The sequence below is a fragment of the Accipiter gentilis genome, chromosome Z (genome assembly GCF_929443795.1).
Source record: "Accipiter gentilis chromosome Z, bAccGen1.1, whole genome shotgun sequence".
Classification (NCBI taxonomy): Eukaryota; Metazoa; Chordata; class Aves; order Accipitriformes; family Accipitridae; genus Astur; species Astur gentilis.
Window position 1 is genome coordinate 59,336,398 of NC_064919.1, and position 20,568 is coordinate 59,356,965.

The 20,568-nt window shown below is 38.7% G+C and overlaps 1 protein-coding gene across 1 annotated transcript in view; it reads left to right on the top strand.

Annotated features, from left to right (window-relative positions):
* Positions 1 to 20,568, top strand: part of PGM5 (phosphoglucomutase 5) — a 77,011-nt gene that overhangs the window by 5,825 nt on the left and 50,618 nt on the right. Inside the window, exons 2-6 of the mRNA XM_049794523.1 lie at positions 2,749 to 2,911; positions 4,712 to 4,858; positions 7,954 to 8,079; positions 10,624 to 10,814; positions 11,703 to 11,857. Of these exons, the coding sequence (XP_049650480.1) occupies positions 2,749 to 2,911; positions 4,712 to 4,858; positions 7,954 to 8,079; positions 10,624 to 10,814; positions 11,703 to 11,857 (782 nt within the window). The remainder of the gene's footprint in view (positions 1 to 2,748; positions 2,912 to 4,711; positions 4,859 to 7,953; positions 8,080 to 10,623; positions 10,815 to 11,702; positions 11,858 to 20,568) is intronic.

A 20,568-nucleotide genomic window follows, 5' to 3' on the forward strand; every position in this document is an offset into this window, starting at 1 on the left:
GTCTGTCAGTTGTCAGCCACAACAACTGGAAATGCTTCTGCTTTAAAAAAAAAAAAAGAAAAGAAAAAAAGAGTGTTCCTTGTTCCCCAATGTAGGAATTGCATTTCTGTGGTAACAAGAAGGGTTGTATAGAAATTAGTTTGGAAGTAGCTTAGTATTCAAAACAGTTGAATAAATAAAATGTAAATGTAGCATTTGGAGATTTAAAAGAGTTTTAAAAGATGGGAAGAACATTACATAAATGTGAAGAAGTCTGACCAGTAAGAGAGATACCAGTTTTGTTCTGTAATCGGTGAAATAACATTTAATCAGCTGCTTCGCTTGGCTTGGAGCTAGGATTGGAGGAAATATACCTTCATTGTTGCTCCTAAGGTCTGTAAATTATGATAAACTGAGAGCTTTACAAATACATGTGGTGTACTTTCAAGGAGAAGCAAGAGTGGAAAGGCAGGAGGGGTGTAAAGTCAGAAGGTGATACAGAGTCTTGCAAGTAAATGCTGTCACAGTGCACAAGCATAACATTTAGTACATTCTTCAAGGAAAACTGTATTCACTGGTATGTTTTGTTCTACAAATAATCAAAGGTATTTATGTTGTAGTCTGCATTAGGTTCTATAATAAGGAAGATGGTATTGCTCTTAATCATTCAGTCATAGGTTAATGAAACTGTATTGTTAGGCTTAAATAGGAAATAAAATTGCTCAGTACCACTGAAGTGAGCAGAAATGAGGTTCAGCTGTGTAGTATATGTGTTAACTGTGTATACACTCCACCCTCACCAAACTGACCATTTCAGTGGAAGCACTGCTTTAAAATAATCTGTTGAAACAGAAAATGTTGATTCTGCTGATTTGCATTTCCTCCTGGAAAGGATACTTGTTTTCCCTGGGAAACATTTTCATTATAGTAGAAAAATCAGAAACCAAAATTTTTTGTATCTTAACTTTTTTTTCATTTCCTTCAGAATTGTTCCAACCTTGGAAAAAAAAAGACGGTGAAACAAATTCTCCCAACAGTAGCAAGAGCAAGTAAAATGAACCTTTGAAGTTTTTCTGTGAACTGTACTTAGAATTTTGATAGCTTTCCTGTTTACTAGCAACAATCCATAGGCTTCAAAATTGCCTGCAGAAACTGTGAAAAGAGAACTAGGTAGACAAACAATCATCCTATCATCAGATCTTGAGGTAGAAATACCAATTAACAGAATGTGTTGTTCTGCAGGGTTTTTTTAAATTTGAAAGCAGATGTTGTAATTTTCAGTGAAAGAGAAATGGTTAACTGTAGTTTGTGCTTTGTGTAGGTTAGCAAAAAAATAACTTGTACTTGCTTAAGAACTTGATCATTTCAATGTAGAGGGTTTTTTTTAGTTAAATTAGTTCAAAAAACAGGCTAAATAAATGATTTATTAATCCTTTGCTTTTCTGAAATTATTTGGAACCCCACTTCTAAATAGCCATTAGGGGCCTCACACAAGTGCTGGACCCAGAAGAAGGTAATCTGGATATGAAGGAACAGTCCTTTATAGAAGGGTGGCATGTCGTGACACCTCCTGTGCTGTTGCTTTGCCGCACAGACAGTAGAGCTGTCAAATCTCCCTCAAAACTAGAGAGGAAACCTGAGGTTGAACTCCCAGTCTGCTTTTAGATAGGGAGTGGGAAGGATTCAGTGTTCTGCCCTTCCCTCCCTCCCTCCATCCCCACCCCTCTACTTCTCAAACCACTACTCAATAGTGGTGGGATTTTATGTTTGTTTGTTTGTTTTATTTTAAGTAAGGATATTAAAAAACCCCAAACTTGGGCAATATCCCTTTAAGCTCCATATGCAGCTGCCTCAGTTCTCATCTGTGACACAAGCCTCCCCTTCTCCCCTCCTTTTTTTGTATCCCAGGAACTGGAACTCTTTCATATTTCTTTGTAAATCCATTTCTGGTTGGGTCCTAGATTATTTATGTTGAGCTGAAGCTGTAGTATCTGTGTAGGGATGAAGGCAAGGTTTTGAAATTGGAACCTTGCAGTGGGACTGCACATAACACTAAACACATTGAACCAGTGTTTTGTAACACCACCTGAAAGCTTTTTTTACTTTAAGAATGGTGGGAACTTCCCCTGCTCAGCTGTGCCCTGGGAAACAACACCCTCTTCGTCTGGAATAGCCAAGGAGTCACAGATGGCTGGAGGAGGAGCAGTACTTTCTATAGGGCAGGACATCCAAGGGTGTCTTAGGAAGAGATGAGACCTGTAGAGTCCGCAAGTCCTACTGTGTAGTGATACTGGTGATTGCACTGAAAGGCTGCTCCATGAAAGGCAATTCGCTTGCTGTTCTCTTTTTTTGCTGGTTAAAGCCCCAACCCTGCAAACTACATCCACACAGTCAGCTGTAAACTGTATTGATAATTTGAGGGGATTTGCTGGGGTTCGTGGGGATACGTGGAAAGGTTTGATAGCAGGATCACAGCCGAGTGCTATGCTGGGGAGCTTTGCAAATCACTGCCATAGCTGTGCTTTTGCTCTACTATCAATACACAGGCCACTGGTGTTAAATGTACCAGGATACAATATTTTTTGTCAGCGTTCCAGATCAGCATGCAACCAACTCGTGTACATGTATTTCTCTACAAAGGAATAGGTTCCATACTAGGACTTAATAATTTCTATCCTATACATGTATGCCTGTATGTGTGTGGGTTTATTTATTAATTTTCAGAAGTTTAGTACCATTCAGAGTACCTTGACTTCCTTTTCCACCTAGATCGGCAGATTGGTTATTGGACAGAATGGTATTTTATCCACACCTGCTGTTTCATGTATCATCCGAAAGATCAAAGCAGCTGGTGGAATTATTCTAACAGCTAGCCACAGTCCTGGGGGACCTGGAGGAGAGTTTGGAGTCAAGTTTGAGGTTGCCAATGGAGGTAGGTTTTTTTTAATAACACAACATTGCATCTCAATATGATGAAAATATGCTGGCAAGGATAACAGCTTACTTTAACTATGTGTTTTTCATTTATTCTGTTAAAACTATGAGGAGTATATGCATATCTTTTTTTTTTTTCAGTAATAGCAGTGTATTTGTTTACATGGGTTCATACAGTAAGCATTAAATGTTCACTGAAGTCCTTGTGGTAGCTGTAAGATTTCTATAAACAAAAGGTTTACTATCTCATTTTTATAGCATTGTATGTAGTCTGCCAGATCATTGTAACAGTTCTGATCCTTTTATAAAGAACCCTGTGAGGGACCTCTGTTTTGCTCATATTTCTGTGTTGCTTGTCTTGGCATTTATTTAAAGCGTGTAATTTCAGAAGTGCTGTAAGCAGTATAACTTATTGTCTTGTATGGAAGAAAGCACTTCTCATGTTTACCCAGGAAATAACTGCCTTTACCCAGGGAGAGGGTTGTACCATTTTAACTACTGCAATTCCACTGTTGAATACTAGAGGTTGTGTATATAGCTGATGTCTTGTTTTTCAAAATCGGCAAGCTAACACATGTAGGTATGTTATACATGGTGTATGTTTTATGTTATAGATTTGTGTACACCTATAAAACATCATGGTGACAATTGCTGACACCTTGTGTACCTCACACATGTAGAGTGCTTTCCATCTGAAAAAACTGAATTGCTTTTAAAATAATGTTTGCTTCCCCATTTTGAAGGTGGGAGACCTTGAGCCCTTGTCCCTTGTTTACTTGAAAAATGTGCATGGTTAAACCGGTGTGATTTTATAAACAGAATAGACTTGAATCCTGGAGAGATTAAAGGGACTGTGTAAGGTCAGACAGTGAGAAAGCCAGGGTCACGGCACAAACATAGCAGAGCCAAACCATTACATACATTAGCACTCTGTAAACTTTAAAACACCACATACACCTAAAATCTCTTTGGTAGATGGGTAACAGTTGGTGGGGCATTCTTTTTAGTGTGCTTTGCCTTTTTAAAGAAAATTCAAACAGGCTGTTAAGCTTTAAATATGAAGCACTTCTCAAGCACAGGCCACGAGGTTCAATTATTTATGATAATCAGCAGGGACATAATGAAAAGTAGTTGGTTTAAGTTGCAGCTGAGAAAATGTGGGTTAAGTATTAGGCAAGGCTTTTGAACGAAGAGGATGGTTAGGCACCACGACAAGCTTCTGGGGAGAGCTATTGTTGCTCTGCATTATGGCTCAGTCTATTTTGCAGATCCGGGTCAGGCAGAATCAGTTTGTTTCTGTAGCTGTAGGAGAGAATGCAGAGACACTGTGGAATCTCCTTAGCTGGAAATACCAGTAGACAATACATCCATTTATCAAGGATGATCTGGAGCTAATGAAACCTGTCCTCACCCCTTGGATGGGTTTGGATTAGATAAGTAAGAAGTCATTTTCTAAGCCAAATGAAGAGTTAAGTGACTGTTACTTACTGTATTGCCTTGGACCATCTGGTACACTGCATCTGAGATGAAACACACCAGTTTATGTGGCAAAGCTGCACTGAGTATAGCAGCATTGCTAGAGGAGTGGGAAGTTAGCACTGAGAATAAATTTCAAAATTTCAAAAATGTTTTAAACCTGTGTTACACTGAAAGAAAAGACCTTATTAACTATATTTTTTTGTTTGGGTTTATTCCTTGATAATTCACAAGATATTCAGAAAATGTTTGCTATAGCACTCACTTTTTAAGTAGAAAACCTTCATTAAAAAAAAATGACCCACATTCTTTTTTCTTATAGGACCTGCTCCAGATATAGTTTCAGATAAAATCTATCAAATCAGCAAAACCTTGGAAGAGTATGCCATTTGTCCCGATCTCAGAGTTGATTTATCACGCCTAGGAAGACAAGAATTTGATCTGGAGAACAAATTCAAACCTTTCCGAGGTATTAATATGTGGTTTTATGCATGCTACTTCCATTGGTTCTAAATATTAGAATTGCTGCAAAATGATGAAGGGTAATTGTTTAAACAAAACTTTAATTTTTTAAAATGTCTTACTACGAGTTCTCAAAATATTAGGCAGTTGTTGTGGTTTAACCCCAGCCAGCAACTAAGCACCACGCAGCCGCTCACTCACTCCCCCCCCATCCAGTGGGATGGGGGAGAAAATCGGGAAAAGAAGTAAAACTCATGGGTTGAGATAAGAACGGTTTAATAGAACAGAAAAGAAGAAACTAATAATGATAATGATAACACTAATAAAATGACAACAGCAATAATGAAAGGATTGGCATGTACAAATGATGTGCAGCGCAATTGCTCACCACCCGCCGATCGACGCCCAGTTAGTCCCTGAGCAGCGATTCCCTGCCCCCCCTTCCCAGTTCCTATACTAGATGGGACATCCCGTGGTGTGGAAAACACCGTTGGCCAGTTTGGGTCAGCTGCCCTGGCTGTGTCCTGTGCCAACTTCGGGTGCCCCTCCAGCTTTCTCGCTGGCTGGGCATGAGAAGCTGGAAAATCCTTGACTTTAGTCTAAACACTACTTAGCAACAACTGAAAACATCAAGTGTTATCAACATTCTTCACATACTGACTCAAAACATAGCACTGTACCAGCTACTAGGAAGACAGTTAACTCTATCCCGGCTGAAACCAGGACAGCAGTATAGGTAAGTGTTGTGTTTGTTTTGCACATAAGGAAGCTGAGTTACGGACTTCAAGTGCATGCGGCCTATCATTTAGCCAAATACTTAACCAAATATATGTGCTTAGGCTTGCTAGTAGTTAAACACCAAACACAAAGATTTTAGGACTAGGAATGGTTTGCTTATGGAAGTCTAACTGACAAAAGAGTTTGTGAGACTCTTGGTTTATTCATTCTTTGCTCACACTTTATGAAAAGTTGTGGGATGTATAAGGCACTGGCCATCCAGTCACTCCAAATGTAAAGGGAGTGCTTAAGCATATGTTTTAATTTTAAGCATGTGAATGCTTTTATGCCTACACTTCATTTAAAATGAGCTAACACAGCCATTTTGTCCTGAAGGAGTCAAAAGCAAAGGAAAGGGTCCAGACAATATTTCAAATACTGTAAAACTCTGGGTGGCCTCAAGAACTCTTCCTCATTCCTGATGTCCTAGAATAAAAGCCTGTTTAAAGCCACTGAAACATTATATTTTGAGACAAAAACCAGCTTGATAAAGTTTTTGATGAAAAAAAAATCTTAAATTACGAATTGTTTGATTGCAAAGAACATGTTTGGCTTTTTAGGCAAACAAAAAGCAAATAAAATTCAGCTCCAGCACCACTCTGGAATCGTATGATTGCCACAGTTTTAAATTTTGTTTTTTCAACTTTTTACTCTCTCCAAATTATGTTTTTCTAAATTAAAATGAGACACCTCTCCCCCCTTCCCTGCTACAGGTAGTATAAAAATAGATTTAAAATAATTGCAATTTGTCTGAATGTTTTTCTAAGGAAAAATTGTTTCCTAATCATCTCTTCCCAGAATCCCTCATCCTGGGACACTAGAGCTGCCAGGGATCTCTACTGAAGAAGCAATGTAATTAGCTTACAAGTGCATGAAAAAGTATAGTTTACACAGGTCTAAATGCAGAATGAAAGCGCAGAAAGAATGAACATAATTTTAGAAGTATTCTAGGATACTATCTGATGTATTTAAAACTTCCACTCTTTCAGTTGTATGAACTAACTCCTGTGAATCAAGGCTACAGAGGTGTTGAAGCAACTGAGAGTAAACCAGTTGGGTTTGGCAGGAGCTAAAATAACTTTTAGACTTTAATCCTACATGCACTTTATCTTAACATGTGTGAGCAGCTCCAGTGAAATTGAGGCATTTGTTCATATGTGTAAAGCTTAGAGCCTACTTAAACATCGCTAGGAGTAGGGCATAGAAGATATGCAGTAATGTAATTCCAGTGAATCCTCGAGACTTTCAACATATACCATAGAATTAACTCATTTTCAAATAGCTTTTACAGGTTGTTTTTCAGCCTTGAGAACCTTTTTTTTGTTTCTCCATTCAAGTGTATTGTTGCAATCTATTCTAAGTGTTTTTCTCAGGCTCAAAAAATATCTGTGTCATTTTCATGTTATCCTAAAGAAGAGCATTAGGGTGAGATCAGTGTTTCTGAGGAAAACTACCTGATATTCCAAGTAATAATTTAACTTGTAGCTAAAATATTTCAAGATACTTATTTAACCAGATAAAAAGACATTTGTATAACATATGCTTTTTAATTTAATCAGGAAAAGTAATACGTTCCAATATGACTGAGAAGCATCGGTTTTGACAGTTGTTTGGTAACTGCTTTCATTTTGACAGACTTACTTTCATTAATTCATTTTAGTTCAATGTTTTACATCCAAAAGAACTAGGAAAATTGTAGCACTCTGTTTCTATCAATTTAGAATTCAAATCAGTGAGACCTTAGCAAAAAAAAAAAAAGTTGTATCTGAGCTTAACTTTCCTAAATCAGTGAGATACAGAATGAAAAAGTATAGCAGTAGATTGACAACGAACTGGAGACAGATATTCTAGGTTCCAAAACCTAGAAGAATAAGCTGCATGTCTCTCCTGATGGGATGATGCAGATAGATACTGCTGTAAGATAGAAGAATAGAGACTTGGTATGGACAACTTCCATCCTCTGAGAATAAACCTGTTTAGCTTGAAAAGTTGTTCAGTGATTTAGTGAATGATAAATAGTTTACTTTGATATAATGTACTCTCATGAATTTTTTCAGTGAAATAGGAACTGTCAACTTACCTTATCTCTGCAGTTATTTAGCAGGCAAAACTGTTACTTTTGCAAGGCTTAAAGCTTGATGGTAGCCACAGTGAAATCAGTGGAAGCGTTTGACTTTGTCCCTATGGGCTTCAGAGCAAATCCATATTACACAGAGGTTGCAAGCTCTGATTTTAGTTGAGGTGCATGGCTGGTGGAAGTGAACTGAAAGAAATATTCTCCCATATGTGAACTGTAGTGGTTTTTTTCTACCTATTTTTTTCTAGTGGAAATTGTGGATTCTGTGGATATCTACCTCAATCTCCTTCGAAGTATCTTTGACTTCAATGCGATCAGAAATTTGCTGACCGGACCCAACCAGATTAAAATAAGGATTGATGCCATGAATGGAGGTACAAACTTAAGTTGCTATCAGGACAAAATTGTAGGTACACTGCAATAGTTTCCCAGTAAAGATGGTACACTGCAATACTTTCCCAATAAAGGTACAGCGTATAAAAGTCAGACTTTTTAGTAAAGTTAAGGGTAATAAGAAAGGATTTGAACATTATACTAGTAACAAAGGCAGTCTTAACAATGGGTAGGTCCCTTATTAGGTAAAGAGGTTTATCTTTCTTGTTAAAGAAATGAAGGCACATGTGTCCAATAAACGTTCTCTTTCTGCATTTGGAAGCAAGTGGGATGAGCTAATCCTGCCATGAAAGGGTGATGAAGTATGTTGCAGGGTGCAGTAACCAAGCAGGTTACAAGGCAGTATCTACTAAGAGTTAATTCTAAACGGTGTAAAATTAGTTAAGTCTCAATAAATTGCACGCAAGAATCCTTAAAGAGTTTGCTGAGACCTCTGTCTCACTAACGTTGACTATTAAAAAATTTCAGTGTACTGGGGGCAATATGAAGAAAGTGTCACAGAAGACAGCAAGGGGACCAATTTTGTGCCAATATGAAAAAATTATGACCTGTGTCACTTGAGGAAACATAGATATTTATGAGATTTATCTTAGGCTACATCATGAAAAAATAAATAAAGATATCTACAGATAAGGACTTCAAGGGTAGGAATGTAAGTGATACTGTTCAACATTATCATATGGAAGTCAAATTCTATCAAACAAACCAGGTTTCATTCTTTAACAGGATTACAAAACCAGACTGATAAAGGGAGCTGGATACACTTACAAAACATTTGTGAAGCATTTTCTCTAGTACAGCATGATAGTCACTGTTCAAAAGATCATAGTGGGCTTACAGTCAGTGTAAACACCCAGTTTTGCCAAGGTATGGCAAAAGGGCAGATGATGTCCTTGAACAATGCAGAGAGAGCAATGAGGATGGCACTGCCTCCTGTTATGTACAATACTGGAGAGAATGTTACTCAAATAGTTTGTAGGGCTCTGATGTCCAGATCTATAACCCAGTATTGAAAAATCTTACATGTGGTCAAAAAGATGCATAGTCTGGCTCAGGATTAGAAAAACGGATGCATCACAAAAATTTTATAGGACTGAGTTTGTTTACTTTATTTACAAGGTGATAGAGAATTGGCTTTATGACTTTGTATCTTGGTGGAGAAATAGCGATACTATAATACATGGTACATGTACAGCAAGTGTATACAAGTGTATATATTTGTTTGTACAAGAGAAAGTTGTTCTGTGGTTGTTTTTTTTTTTCTACCGAAGAATTATTTCTCAGTCTTCTATTCCCCAAAATACCGAGAAGAATCAATAGTAAGAACTTGAGGCCAGACAAATTCAAACTGACATGTAACTCACATGCTTATGGGTAACAGTGAATAACCACTGGAGCAATCTACCAAAGATAGTTGGGATTTGTCCTTCTCTGGGAGGCATCAGATCAAAAGACTTTCTGAATGAGATGCATTAGCCAAAAGTGAGTCATCAGCCACAATATACTGAACTTTAGAGAGGACCACATGTGTATGAGGACAAACTGTCTTCCAAAGTTTGTTTTCTCTCTGCACCTCTGACATATGCTTTTATGTCTGTAGACATTGATAGTTCAACATCAGCATAGAAAAGAGTAATTTATCAGGAGTCTACTATTGATAAGAGCCTGAATCATTGTTTGCTGTATATTTTACAGAATTAGCATCTAAATTTTCATGAACACAAGTTTCTCACATAGTTTTACCTCGGATTACAATTGCTCCAGTTAGCAAGATTTGGGAGTAAGGTAGGAGAAAGAGAGCATGAGAGAGTGAGCAATCACTCATGAATTTTTTTGTCTGTAAGTGACCTGTTCACACCTGCCTCAGGGATGCAGAAAGCTCAGTCAGTTGTTAGTGTCTGTTCAGCCAGTGAATGCAAACAATAATTATTATATATAATAGCATAAGCTGGGGTCTTAGTTGGCCATATCTTTAAGAAAATAGAGAAGTTATTTTGGAAATAGTTTTGAGAAGGTTTTTATTTATTATCTACATGGTAGTAACTAAAATGTGGTAAAATTCTTTGGTGGACAAACCTGTTGTAATTTTAACGTGAATTGGAATGTTGAGGTTATTTCCCATTTGTATTCCCCTCCTGTTTACTTTCCTTGCTATTATGTGTTAAACTGTTGTTTGCATTCCAAGATACATAGAATAGCATCTTATTTTTATTCTAGTGACCCCCCCCCATGTGTATGATAATTTCTTTACTTAATAATGGGTAAATAAAACTTGCATCTTTCACCATTCAGTGATTACTTTTTCACTTCCACTAATAGGGAATCATTTTTTTAATGCTGAATTGCCAATTGATTGTGGGGAAAATCACATACTCCTTTGTGAAATAATAGTTTGGTTTTTTTGCTAGGACAGATGTATAGAATTGCTGAAAGTATGTTTTATATCAAGTCTCCATGGTGCTGTGAAAAATTTGAATATCAAGCATATGCTTTTGTGATTGCATGGCAGATTTCTGTTTTTGCAGTTATGGGACCTTATGTGAGAAGAATCCTGTGTGATGAATTGGGAGCTCCTGCAAATTCTGCCATAAACTGTATTCCTCTGGAGGATTTTGGTGGACAGCCTCCTGATCCCAATTTAACGTATGCAACTGCCTTGCTGGAGGCTATGAGAGGTGGTGAATATGGATTTGGAGCTGCTTTTGATGCTGACGGAGTAAGTATTTTGACCTGTCTGGAGGTTTCACCATAGTTGTTTTGTCTGGGGTCAGATATGGGACATGTAAGTATAATTTATTTGCTTTTCAGTAAGCCCTTGAAGCTGAAAGTGATATTACTTTCAGGTACAGATGATAGCATTTGCAACCCATAAATCAGACACATATGTTGTAATTTGTCTCTGCAGGTGACTGGAAATCAAGCAGGATTTGAATGCAGAATGAGGACTCTTTATTAGGCTGGTTTTATCTTGTACTGGCACAACAATTTTATTCCCTGGTTAGGAGGAGACAGCATATATAGATAATACAGACTTGTCACCATAAGTAGTAACTAAGTTAAGTCTGTTTTGGTTAACATCATAAATTGAGGGAATTTTGGCTAAATAAAGCACTGAATCACAATCTCTGTTTTAATTTTTTTATGTCATATTATCAGCATTATAAACAGCAAAGTATTACAGAACACTTTCTGTCCTGACAGGGTGGGAGAAAGATGAAAAGGTTCTGAAGAACAGAAGCTGTTTTCTGTTGTCAGTAAACACAAAACACCCTCCTACTCCCCGTATAGTGTGTGCCATTGCCAGAAAGATTCTCCCACCCAAGCATTCCCTGGCAGGAACAGACTTACTGAAGTGTCATGTAGGAGGCTGAAGCTAGGGACTTATCTGGAGCTTTGATTTGCAAGGCTGGAGGGAGCAATGTTGTGATAACGAGAATATAAACCTGCCAGGGTGATGCCAATAAATTATTCTGCCCAAAGAGGGATGCGAGTAAGCCAAAGCGTGTTCTTTTTTTCCCTACCTACAGTGGATCTAATAAAAGAAATTGCCACTCCCCAAAACATGGAATTCAAGGTGCTTTTTTGAATTTCTTTTCTTCTCCAGGACCGCTACATGATCCTTGGCCAAAATGGTTTCTTTGTTAATGCGTCAGATTCATTGGCTATAATTGCTGCCAATCTGTCTTGCATTCCATACTTTTGTCAGATGGGTGTCCGAGGATTTGGCAGAAGCATGCCTACCAGCACAGCCCTGGACAAGTAAGATGAAACATTTATTTGTATCACCTTGGTCATTACATTAGTTATCTCTCTGTTTTGTACACATAGCAATTCCAAGATTGTGAAGTCTTCTAATAAGAGCTTCTGATTTTCACAATCTTTATGTGCTTTATTTTTTTAACTAGTTCTGATGATATTTTGATCTTACCTAGACAAATTTTACCCACCTTTACGTGGATGAAAATAGTTTAATTCAGCCTGGAAAAGAAATAAATAGGTTAAATCTTTTTGAGACTACAAACAGCTGGCTGGTAATCCCTTTTCCAAATAACTTTGCTCTTTTTCTTAGTAAATAATGGTTTGCAGCCTAATCTAGCAGCCTTTCTTATGAAAGTCATGGAAGTTTAAAACAGATGAAGTACTAATTCAGTACTAAACAAGCATTTAAAAAACCACAAACAAAACCACCCTCTTATTTTAAGCCGTTGAAATATATCATCTATTATGATACAAAATGTCCCAGAAGGAATGCAGGCAGTCATGAAATCTATGCCCAGTTTCAAGGCAGGTTAAAAGTATACCTAAAGCTATTTCTGACAAGTCTTAAAAGATTTGCTGGATGTGCGTGCTGTGGCAGCAGCTGAATTTTGAACAAGTCTTATCCAGGCCTAAATTTTCTGTAAGTAGTAGTGTAAGATGATTAAGATAAATATTATTGCATTATATATTCCATGTGGGAAGTGCACTCACTGAGTCAATTGTGCCTCAGTGTTGATCTGGTTGCATAGCTTTACTAACACAAGAATGATCTGCTGCCCCCATTAAATGTGTCTAATCAGGAAACAGTAATTTTGAAGTGAAATGTAGCTTGTATGAAAAGGTTGATTGCTCTATGCAAATCAAGGATATTAGGGTGCTTCCCTATTCAGGAAATTTCTGGAAGTTGCTAAATTCAGAGCTAGCAGCTTCCTCTAATGCTTGACAGAGTCTTCAGGGAAATATTCCTTACTTGTAGGTAGATGGTCTAGTTTAAGGAAATAGTTAGGTCAGGGTTTGCTGTATTTTATTTATTCTGTTTAGAAATCAAAAAATCTCATTGTTTAAGTGAAAGTTACCATTATATTGAAATACTATGTAACATAAATAGAAGTTCATTTTGGATATAAACCCAAGGATATCTGCACATCTGTAAGACTTGAAGAAACAGTGACATTTAAATATGTTTGTCTGTCTTTTTAAAGTTTGGTAAATATGTCAGAAAGTATGAATGTACTGAAGTCCCCTTCAGTAACACTGTGACTATTTGAATTATGTTCTTCACAATGTTTACTTGACCTTCTGGAGCACAGATTGTCTCATGGTGATTACTGCCTTATTTAGTTCTGCGGAGCAAAGTCTGATTATTAAATAAAACAATTGATAATGATGGAAAGACATAAATATTTTCCCACCCATTCTTACAAATATTTATTATTAAGAAGTTTGCAGTCTGTATCCAGAACACTTGAATTTTTTTTTTTCTTTCATTTTGTGGTTGTCTTTGTTTTCCTGAAGATTTAAAAGTTAAATGTTTTTAAAGTTGGTCACTTTTTTTTTGTGACTCATTAGTACACATGACAGTCCAACATACCTGAATTTTAGTTTCCTGTAAAAATGCCATAATGTTGTCCAGAGATTCTCATGCTTTGGTGGCCAAAGTTTTATAAACTGCTTAATTTATGAGTGCCAGTGCTGAACTCACTCATTGAAGAGCCAAGCTTAAACGTGAAATCACAGTCAGTAGTTCATCTTAAGCAAGTCACTTTTCCTATATAAAGCTGGCTACATGGATTGGGACACAGTAAGGAGTATCATAAACACCTTTCTTAGAGGTTCACTGCATGAATTATTGAGCCATCGTGTCTTCCAGGATTCCCAGTGAAGCCCACCATAAGGAACTGCTGGAATACCAGGAAAGATGGTTGTCTGTAAGAGTTATTTTTGAGTAAAATCATAGAACATCATTGTCTGAAATCCAATATATTGCTTCAAGGAGTGGCTAATAGAGAGGTTGATTCTTGGTATAGGTTTCATGTTGAACTGAATTCCAATTTCATGTATCTATAAATGTAAGGTACAGTTCCACCAGTGTCAGTGAAATCCTCACCCAGTGGGACAGTGGGTGTAAAAGAATGTGTGTAAGGCATTCATGATTTCCATTCCCATGGACTAACTGGCCAACTTGCAAAAAAGAAAAAAAGTCTTTGGGAAGGACACGAATATTCCCAATACAATGAGGCAAAAAGAAAAAAGAAAGATTGAGCAATTCTGTGTAAAATTAGTACACTAGTATAATGTTTAGTGTTAAAATTTTAAAACCTCAATCTGTACTTCTGCAATAGGAAAGGAAATCCTTTGTCTTCCAAAATGTGATGTCTGATACCAGACAGCATGCTGTTTAGTGCAAGGGACAGCATCCTCTCTGTGTTTGCTGCTCCATGTCTCACCTCCAATATAATAAAATCAGTAAGGAAAATATTTTGTGCTCTGAGTAGAACAATCAGAAAGGAATGGATGACACTTCTTGCTTAAGTCCTGTGGTGGGTTTCAGGTTACTGCTTACTAGTGTATGCTTTACATCTATTTCTTTTTTTGTTTCTTGATCCCTTTTATTCCTTTTTGATAGATGGTTTTATGTGCTCCAGGGGCTACTGTCACAGAACCCTTTTGTATATCTACCTGTAAAGCTTATGCTTCAAGCTCATGCACTGGAAAGAAAACGTGAAAAATTAATTTAAAAACTGTACTGTGACTATTAATACTGGCAGAAAAGAAGGAAATAATCACAGAATAGCAGAGGCTGGAATAGTGAGCATCATGTAGTCCAACACCTGGGTTCAAAGCACTGTCAGCTAGAGTGGGTTGCTGAGAGCCATGTCCACTTGGGTTTTGAGTATCTCCAAGGATGGAGACTCCACAGTCTTTCTGGGCAACCTGTGATGGTATTTCACCACTCTCAGAGTAGAAAAGTTTTTTCATAACTAGAAGCAAAATTTCCTCAATTTCAGTTTGTGCCTATTGCATCTTGTCCTATTACTGGGCACCGTTAGAAGAGCCTGGCTCTGTCTTCATTACTCCCCCCACGCCCTGTTGGGTATTTATGCACATTGACAAGATTTCCCCCCTTAACCTTCTCTCTTTGAGGCTTAGCAATCCCATCTCTCTCAGCCTCTCCTAGTATGACAGATGCTCCAATCCCTTAGTGAACTTTGTGGCCCTTTTCCAGAAGTTCTCCAGTAGGTCCAAAACTGGACTCAGGACCCCAGATTTTGTCTTGCCAGTGCTGAGTAGTGAGGAAAGGTCAATTCCCTCCACCTGCTGGCAATGCTCTTCTAATGCTACCCAGGATGTTGGCCAGCTTTGCCATAAGGGCTTATTGCTGGCTTATAGTAAACTCGCAGTCCACCAGGACCTCAGGTCCTTTTCTGAACAGCTGCTATCCCACTGTTTGGTCCCCAGTATGTACTGGTGCCAGGGATTATTCCTCCCTATGTGCAGGGCTTGGTGGCATTGCCCTGTACTGACTTTCATGAGGTTCCTGTGTGCCAGTTTCTCCAGCCTATTGAGGTCCATCTGAACGGCAGCACAATCTTTTGGTATATTACTCCTACAGTGTTGTGTCATCTGTAAACTTGCTAAGGGTTCACTCTACCCTATCGTCCAGGTCATTAATGAAGATGTTAAACAGTATTGGCTACAGTATTGATCTATGGGGGGCACCCCTGGTGACAGGCCTCCAGCTGGATTTTGTGCTGCTGATCACAACCATTTGAGCCTTGGAATTCAGCCACTTTTCAGTCTACCTCACTGTTGACCTATCTATGTTTTGTCATTTTGTCTGAGAGGATGTAATGGGAGAGAGAGTTGAAAGCCTTGCTAAAGTCAAGACAGACAATATCCACTGCTCTCTTCTTATTCTCTGAGCCAGTCACCTCATTGTAGAAGGCTATCAGGTTGGTCAGTCATGATTTCCTCTTCATAAATCCATGCTGACTACTCTTGGAGGACCTTCTTGCGCTCCATGAGTTTGGAAATGATTTCCAGATTAATCACTCCATCACCGTCCCAGGGATTAACGTGAGACTGACTGGTTTGTAGTTCTCTAGATAGTCTTTCTTGCCACCCTTTAAGATTGGAGTGATATTTACTTGCTTTCTGTCCTCAGAAGGCTCCCTCAATTGTCACAACCTTTTGAAGATAAGAGAGAGTGGCCTCGAAGTGACTCTCAGCACCTGAGACCTCATGGACTTGTGTATGTCTAGTTTGTTTAAGTGTTCCCTAATGTGTTCCCCCTCTACTGAGGGTAGGTCTTCCTTGCCTAAGACTTCCACTCATACCTCACCTCATTCTTATCTTTAGAAGAAGACCCTTGTGTTACATAGTACTAGTTATAGCAGAAAATATGAATTGTTAAGGTGAGTGAAACATCTGACAGTGAAAGCTTGTGGGTATTGGTCAAAATTTACTTAAATGAAGTCCTAATGAACTTCGAAATAGTGATTTTAATGAAATAAGTAAAAAGTTTTGAGTGACAGATTGTTGTCTGATGTTAGCTATAATCTATCCTGTTTGCCTAACTTTCCAGAACTGCTTGGCTTTTGCTTTCTTTGCAGCTATTAACTATCTGTAGTTATACCAATGCTAAAGATTTTGTTAGAAGCTTCTAAAATGGACATCAAAACATGCATCCAAATATTTATGGTGGGTTGACCTTGGCTGGCTGGCTGCCAGATGCCCACCCAGCTACTCTTTCATTCCCCATCCTCAACAGGACAGGTGGAGGAAGTGGGATGAGAGCGCTCATTGGTTGAGGTAAGGACAGGGAGATCACTTACCAATTACTATCATGGGGAAAAGACTTGACTTGAGAAAAATTAATTTAATTTATTGCCAATTAAAATAGATTTGGATAATGAGAAACAAAACCTGCACAAATTAAACCAACACCTTTTCCCCAGTCCTTTTTCCTAACACTTAATTTCACTCCATCATTATTCTACCTCCTCCACCCTAAGCGGTGCAGGGAGATGGGGAATGGGGTTGTGGTCAGCTCATAATAGCTCCCCTCTGCTGCTCCCTCTTCCTCACGCTGTTCCCCTGCTCCAGCGTGGGCTCTCCTCATGGGCTGCAGTACTTCAGGAAAAAATTTGGTCCAGTGTGGGCTCTCCACCAGCTGCATTTCCTGCCCGGAAATATCCATCTTTTCCACTGTGGTTCTCTCCATGGGCTGCCTGGTAATCTCTGCTCCAGCACCTGGAGCAGCTCTTTTTCCTCCTCCCTCTTCTCTGACCTTGGTGTTCATGGGCTGTTTCTTCCTCAGTCCTCACTGCTGGGCAGCTTTTTGCTCTTTTTGAGTATGTTTTTCCAGACGGGCCACCAGCGTGGCTGCTGGGCTCAGCTGTGCCCTGTGGTGGACCTGTTGTAGCTGACTGGAACTGGCTGTGTCTGGCATGGGGCAGCCCTGGCCTCTGCTCACAGAGGCAACCCTGCAGTCCCCCACTGGCAAACCCTGCCTCGTTCACCCAGTACCACATCTAAAACAAATCCCTTAAATAATTCTCTCATATCTAGACTGTCATTAATTCAAATTAGGATTTATTCCATTTGAGGTAGTAGATGCATAGCAGACCTTATATACAAAGATTAAGTGGTAAGTTTTTTGTTCTTACTCATAACCAGTCCACATCCATGGGTTTCTTAGACATGTCCCACCTACCTTGCTAGATTTAATCTTGAAGTATGGCACCTTGAGTTAGTTATAATTTGGCCTTTAATGCATGTGCAATACCATTCAGTTCAATGGAAATGGTTATTTAAAAATACTTTGAAAAGTATTTCTTATTAGCAAGTTAGAAGAAATAAATAAAGGAAAAGGACGTTCAGGCCAACTGTTATCAACATCATGTAATAGTATGGACAAGAATAAGAACAACACTTGATTAACAAGGGATGGAAAACACACTTAATAAACAAAGTGCTTAAAAAAAGATTTCTACTATGCTGTTGAGTGCTGATATTCCTTATTTTCTGTTGTTCCAACACTAGAAATAGAGAAATTGTGCTAAAATAAAGGTGATTGGAAAGGACATGGCAACATTGGTAGTAGTAGGTGCAGTAGGGTAACAGAAATAGGGCCTAGGAAAAGAAAAGAAACTTATATTCTACTTGTTAGTCTTCCTGAAGAAGTTAGAAAATGCTAACTTAAAGCACATCTAACTAGGATTTAATAATACAGTCACTACTATCGTAAAAAATTAAAACATGGAAATCTTTTTCCCAATGGGTGTTAGGAGAGCAGGGAAACACGTAATGATCGTCAGAAGAATCCTGTATGTGAATATCCCTTAATTTTTTTTCATGAGAGAAAGATGAATTCTGCTAGTAATACTTCATTGTATTTGATGGTGTCCACACAGTGTCTCTGGGATAACACTTCTTCAGTCATCAGAGCCCTGCTATTATCTGAAAGGTGTAGTTCTATTTGTGTCTACAAAGTGAATCTTGTAGTGTACCCAACTGTCTCTTCTGGCCTGCTTCTGGACCTTAGTAATAAGAGTAGCTCTCGTGAGGGAATTGGATCAACTCCTGTCCATTTTGCTGCTGTCTTCTGAGGTCATGGGCCTCTCTCCTGAAGTTTGTGCTAGAGAGCAAATGAAAACCACCTCTTCTTATAGTGCGTCCATGTTGTATGGCCACAGTTTATCCTAAATCATTGTACTAGAGCTTTTCCTTAGGTATAAAAAAAATAATCATACATAGTACTTGAAAGAAAGAATTTAGAAAATCTGATGCTTTTTAGTTTAATGGTTTTTCACAGTGCATTATTAAACAGAAAGGAGCAATAATCCAGAGGACTCTAAATGTTGCTTAGGAGTACAGCATTAAGAAATGGAGCAGTGGATTACAAGGGAATTCACTCAATGTGTTTAACATTTACATGTGTTTGCCTGAAGTGACTGCTGGAATATACTAGTATGTACTGCAGGGGAAGTGTAACACTTGACAGGAAACATCTGCTTTGATATGCTCCAACATCAACAGCATTGTGGCAGTACGTCTTCAGACTTCAATTCTCTGGCAATATGTACCCTTATGTTGGTGTTCCTTTTCTTGTGGGGAATGCAAAGCTGTGTAACCTGTTCCACAAACTATTCTTTTTTCATATCCTTGTATTTTGATTTATCTGATGTCTGCATAACAGGAAAGGAAATGAAATACTGAGATGTTAGCTAATGGTGTACAAAATGAGAATCACAAGGGTGAGTCAAAATTGTTTCTGTGGGAATTACGAAGCTGGGTGGGTGTGGAAAATAGCAGTCAAGTTGGTACGGAGAAAGAGGGTTGTTGAGAGAATACTACTGTGGCTAGCATTATCTGATACCTTGTTTCTACAGCCAGGCCATTTCAAGGGCATGTAGGTGCTCTGATTGTGCTACCCTTAGCAAAGCGAAGTACCACACAGCACCCTGCCACTTTACGTCTGGTAGCCCATCTTTTAATGCAACTTTGACACATCAGTGTTCTGTTTGCTGATGGTCCATTTACTATCTGGTCAGCTAGAGGCAGGTTTTAAGGGGGCCTGCAGTGACAGTGACTATTCTGACTTGTTTAAAGAGGCATCTTCGTGCAGTGAAGGGCAGAGATGTGATGAGCTCTAAACAAGCTGTGTTGGGTGCAGGAAGGAGGCTGACCCTGGCAACAAGAAACTCTTAAATTCACAGTGCTGCTGGTTTAGAGTGGGGTCCATTTTGTCTGAAGTACAGCAAGAAGCTTTGCTTAAATGGCTCTGTATGCTTGTTTCTCTAGTTCAGGAGCCTCAAACATTATAAGCAGCGATGAATAACACAGACAGGATGAAAAGCATTAATTCATATAACCATTTTCTTACAATTACTTTGCCCAGCTACCTGCCAAAGTTTGCCTAGTTAAGGCAAAGGCTGGATTTCTGCTTACTCATTATTATCAGGTAGGTTGCCTCTCTTACTGCTTTGAGAGGAGCAGGACTGCTCCAGGAGTTTCTACCTCATTGTGAGAATTAGGAAACAGAGCAAGAGTTGGCTGTTTGGTAGGAATTGCCCAAGAAGAGCTGCTCTCTTCATTCTCAGCTTTGGTCAGTTTGCTTTTGTCTCTTACTCCCACCTGGAAGCACTAGAGAAGCGAATTATCTCCACTAACAAATAATGAACATTTCTCTTTGCCATCTCTCTACTCATTTAAAACACAGTTACAATAGAAGGAAACCACAAGAGCATAATGAAGCTTGAATAATGGGCTAGTGCATACTGTGTTATGTCAAAGTCAAACTGTGCACAAAAATTGATACTTTGATGGGAAGGTGAAGAAAGAAGGGCTGACCGTTCCTCTGCACGTGGTTCCTAGGGCCTGGTACCAGCAAGGACAGCACTGTTGGGAGTCAGTGGTATAAACCCAGGTCTCAACCAGGGAGTGCAGACCCAAGGAGACCTTCTTTCCTCTTGAAGCACTGGATCCTTCCTATATGTGTTTGTTGAGGGGTGTATTGTCCAGTGTAAGTGCTTCTGCTGCGTCTTCCTGTAAAGCTTAGTCTGTCCTCTGTAAACACTGAAAAAGTTTTTGGACCAATTAATGGACGGGGCCTGTTATTGCTGTTTAGCAATCAGTAGCAGTTAAAGAAACCTCTGGCCATGGAGAACAGCACACCACATTCCACTTGTGCCTTTGTGTTTATTTCC